Consider the following 4,890-nt stretch of genomic DNA (forward strand, 5'->3'; position numbering starts at 1 on the left):
ATATATATATATATATATATATATATATATATATCTGTGTGTGTGCAGTGTATGTATATGTTTCATGTCTGTATAAGTATTATAGTACTAAATTTTCTAATTTAATGTGCATATAGATCGACATATATGGTGATGGCATATAAATTTTTAATTATTGCAGGCAATTGCGGAGGCAACTAAGGATATCACCGATGGTGAGAGTTCGGAGAATGACATTGATGGGGATGATGATGGTGATGGCGATGAGGAAGATTGAAGTGAAGCTACCTAGCTAGATGCATTATTGGTAGGGATGCTTATTTTGTTAAAACATTGCTTTTGGCTTTTGATTGTTCAGCTGTAACGTATATGATTGTTGGTTTTTGTTGGCTTTTGGGTGATTGTTCAGCTGTAACATTTATGTCGTACTGAATTTTATAACTGTTCTTGTTTAAATATATGAATGCTTGTTGGCTTTTAAATTGTGTCGTACTGAATTTTGATGGATCTGATTCTTGATTTTGGTTTTCAAATTGGATATTGTATGTGCATTGTTGGTTTGGTAAAATAACAGGGATATGGTATAGTTTACAATGTAAATACTGCATTTTTTTGAAATTTTATCTCCAGAAAACCGACCAAATTTGCTCATTTCCGACCAAGAATGGTAAAAAAAACCCAGAAAACCGACTAGATGTATACATTTCCGACCAAATTCATATCTTAAAACCCAGAAAAACGACCAACTCATTTCTGACCAACTCATTTCCGACCATGTGTATGTAATTTGGGTGGTCGGTTTTAGACCAGAAGCTCCCCCAATGGACCCTGAAAGCCATTTCCGACCAACTTATTTCCGACCACTGTGTGGTCGGTTTTAGAACAGAAGCTCCCCTAATGGTCCCTGAAAGCCATTTCCGACCAATTCATTTCCGACCACTATGTGGTCGGTTTTAGACCAGAAGCTCATCCAATGGGTCCTGAAAAGGCATTTCCGACCGACTCATTTCCGACCACAATGTGGTCGTTTTTACAACTGGGCCCCACAACTGAGCCCTGAACTTCTTTACCGACCAACACATTTCCGACCGTCATTGGTCGGTTTTGAGACAATCCACGTGTATGACACGTCAACGGTGGGCCAGATTTATCTGATACAATCCACGTGTATATGGACATGGAAACACATTTCCGACCGACACAATCGGTCGGTTTTATAACTCATTTCGGACCGATACGTCATTTCCGACTCGGTTTAAAGGGACCGACGTGGTCGGTCGGTCGGTGGTCGGAAATGACCTCAAAACCGACCGATTTTGCTTATTTCCGACCGATTTTGGCGGTCGGAAATGCCCGCTTTTCTTGTAGTGTATCATTATATGCAGGACAAACATTTTACATTTATATATATGGAAGCCTGGAAGGTGAATTAGTTTTAACTCAGCTGTGCAGCTCATTGTTACTTTATGGAGTATAACCTAAACTGATTTTCAACTTAAGTCATTAACCGACCTTATAAGTCTACAGCCAAAGGATCGTTGAATATAGTTACCTTATCACTTAGGTACAACTTAGCAAAATTCCTCTAAAATCTTAAAATATTAGAAGTAATGATTATCATGAGTTCGGTTGCACATAATATGATTCTGGTTGAAAATAATTTTTGACAAGAAAAACGAATTTAGATAGTCGAAAATAATTTATTTTCAATATATTTTTCGACTAATCTATCTTCGACCGGTTATGAATGGTCGAAAATATTAAATAGCCAAAAATTATGTGTTTGTTCTTTTTCAAATTAGTTGAGGGGCTTCTACTAGTTTTTCTCCAGTGGGAAATCCCAAACCCATTTGTTTTTTTTAGTTTTGTTGATTTTCTTTAGAGAAAACCTAATTTTTTTGGATGTTCATGTTTCCATTTTTTTGGAGTTGGTTGTTTTCTCTCCTTTTTTAATGTTTCGTTATATTTTTGTTTATTTATACTTGGATTTATTTAATGTTGAATATGTTGAGAATGATTTTATTGATGTTTTTGGGATTCAGAAAGCCTGTGTTAAATCCGAGCCAGTGTTAATTATGACAAGAGCTCACCTTTCACAGCTAAAGATTGTTCATCCGTCAAAGGTTTACACGTTCGACATAGCTATAACTAGTATCTGGCATGTACATAGCTGGGTGCCGCTCCTTCGATCTCAGTTTAAGCGGTAACGATTTTCGAATACTGGTTTAGTAATGATTTTTATGTGATAAGGTCAAGTGTGATGTTGCTGGTTTTTGTTGGTGCAATTTGGATCGCTTGGAGTATCTTTGATTTCATTTTTCTTAAATTCTTTAAATCAAATGATCAAAAAACAAAACAACTAATTATTTTTAATATGTTATTTGTTTTCCAAGTTTGTATGGACAATTGAGAGTTCATCCTGACTATATTTTATTCTGATCAATGAAAGAGCTTTTCTGGGAAAAAAAACGATTTAAATAAGATAAGCGTACCTCATAGTTCATACTATAATACTATTAATGAGAGGAGAACACAACATGACTAGTCTTGAATACTTAAGTTTCATTCCCCTGAAACCGTGTCACTTCACTTGACATGAAAAAAACTGAATATAAGGGAAAATATCAGAGGATGCATGTTTAATTACTTAATTACAATAAGCATACTGGTAAAGCTCAAGTCATCACATAATGGAACAAGCATTAGGGTTATCATCACTAAACATATGAGTAATCTTCTCGTCTGTAGCATTCGAAGGAGGAACAGCCTGAGTCACGTTTCTGACAAAGCCAGCAGGAGCCCTCTTGTCATAAGCTCCAGCAACATAGGGATATGATACTAAGTTGTATGGTATATATGGCCAGAACTCTGCTCTCTTCCCTGTGCTCTTTACTCTCTTCAACACTTTGTTCGGATCAACGTATCCGCTCACTGTCACTCGGCTCTGCTTCCGGTTGACATCCAGATTTTTTACCCCTACACGACATTCAAATGTTTCGATGGTCAGTCACAGAAATTTAAATACTCGTTTGCAATTTATCATATATTTGAAAGACTGTGTACATCTTGCCCTTCCTAGATACTGCGACAAGTTATTATACAATCGAGTCTTCCACAAGAAGGAAGAAAAATTGAGGGATACAACTTGAAGAACAAGTTCTCTATTTGACTCATGTTAAAATATGGAAAAAAGGTTAAGCCTTTATCTTATTCTTCTTGGAAGATCATGATGCAAAATTTGCATGAAAAGAAAGATTTTCTATAATTGCCTAGCTCAAAGTGAAAAAAAATCGTATAAGTAGAAATAGTATTAACTAATCATCAAAATTCAAATATACCGGTACAGAAGAATCTGCAGGCTCTGCATGATGTATTATTTCAGGTATATTCATTTGCCTGACTTTTTTTTCTCCGGCCTCTTAGAACGCAAAATTTATCTAATGCATGACAAACAATCTTACACACACACAGTAATAGTCTACCTTTCATGGTTTTGACAGCGTTCTTAACTCTTCTTTCGCAGCCATCACAGTCCATTTTCACCTTGATCTCAACTGTCTGAGAAAGAAAAAACAACTCGTTCAGTTTACACAGTGACGGAACCAGAATTTCTACAAAACCAAAGCTAAATTTATTATCACTAATTTTTGGATGTAAGTTGGGCTTAATATATATTTTCCACCAACTTCCATCTAAAAACAAGAGTTTGGGAAAAAACATTTCCGTAAAATTTTGAAATTCAGTCGGAACTGCAGCCTGGACTACCGAATTCTGAAGGGAGCTAGATGGAAGATGATGAGAGTAGTACCTGCATTGCCTTCCGTTTGCCTCTGGTGCTGGTGACAGTACAGAAGTTGGAGAGATAGTCAAGAGCGCCCATTCTTTAATTTCGAAAGAAAGTTACAGCAAGAAAGGATATATGTTTGTAAAATTGCAAGTAGTATATGAATACACCTGGAACACTTGTGTATGAACACTTCTATATATACAAGGAGCTCGCAAGAAATATTATTGTAAAGTAGTGCAGGCCTTGTAGGGTAGGGTTTTACTGTGCAGTAGGACATAGAATTAAAGAGACGTGTGATGATCGAACTAGCACTCTCCTTTGTCTAGAAAATTCCTTTTAAATCATTTAAATTAAAAATTATAATAATTATTAAATAAAAATAAAGCCCACACTCCTTGAATTTATGAACAGGCTCAGCAATACTAGCTAAAGCTTTAGAATTTGGTAAGTAATTTATTTAATTAATCAGATCAGATTAGTTAATGGCAAACCATGTCGTAAAGTGCTTTTACATTTGCTTTCATTTTCTTCCATTGGCTGTGGCTAGCTTTTCCTTTTTAATTAATTAAATAATCTAAACACCCTCAATTATGATCTCCACACTTCGATTCTATCTAAAGAATTCTGGTATCGAAGATTAATATGACCAGAAGTACTGAGATTTTCATTGGCTCTTATCCTCTCATATTATTCTCAATCATTGTCGTAGATGTTCGCCTGCAGATATTCATCGACAAAATTGATTAAAACGTTCAATAATTTGTACGCAGCTTAATGCTGATTAATGCAAACATAGCTTACGGAGTTCTTCCACTCACATCAACTTTAAAAAACAGAATAATTTTTTAGAATTTATAATGGGTTGTTGGGCAAATGCAATTTTCATATAGACACTATTCAACTAAAAAAAAAAAAAAAGACCAAAAACACTGTATAAATTCAGCATGAGTTTGGCTTTTTTGACAGGTAAACTTATATATTTATGTCCGAATAAATTAGGGCTAGCTTATAGCTTTTTATCTGTGTGATGTTTAAGTGAGTTTTGATGTTTATATATTTAATTTTTTAAAAGTTTCATTTATATTATGAATAATATTTGAATTTTTAACTAAAAATCTAAAATA

At 34.8% G+C, this 4,890-nt stretch overlaps 1 protein-coding gene across 1 annotated transcript; it reads right to left on the reverse strand.

Annotated features, from left to right (window-relative positions):
- Positions 1-2,521: 2,521 nt before the first annotated feature.
- On the reverse strand, positions 2,522-3,947 carry LOC108195289 (heavy metal-associated isoprenylated plant protein 21). Its single transcript, XM_017362246.2, has 3 exons — positions 3,788-3,947; positions 3,462-3,537; positions 2,522-2,955 (listed from the first exon to the last, which is right to left on the reverse strand). The coding sequence occupies exons 1-3, from the start codon at positions 3,857-3,859 to the stop codon at positions 2,663-2,665; spliced, it is 441 nt and encodes a 146-aa protein (XP_017217735.1). The 5' UTR covers positions 3,860-3,947; the 3' UTR covers positions 2,522-2,662.
- Positions 3,948-4,890: the final 943 nt, after the last annotated feature.

This window comes from Daucus carota, chromosome 7, assembly GCF_001625215.2.
Source record: "Daucus carota subsp. sativus chromosome 7, DH1 v3.0, whole genome shotgun sequence".
In the NCBI taxonomy this organism is placed as follows: domain Eukaryota; kingdom Viridiplantae; phylum Streptophyta; class Magnoliopsida; order Apiales; family Apiaceae; genus Daucus; species Daucus carota.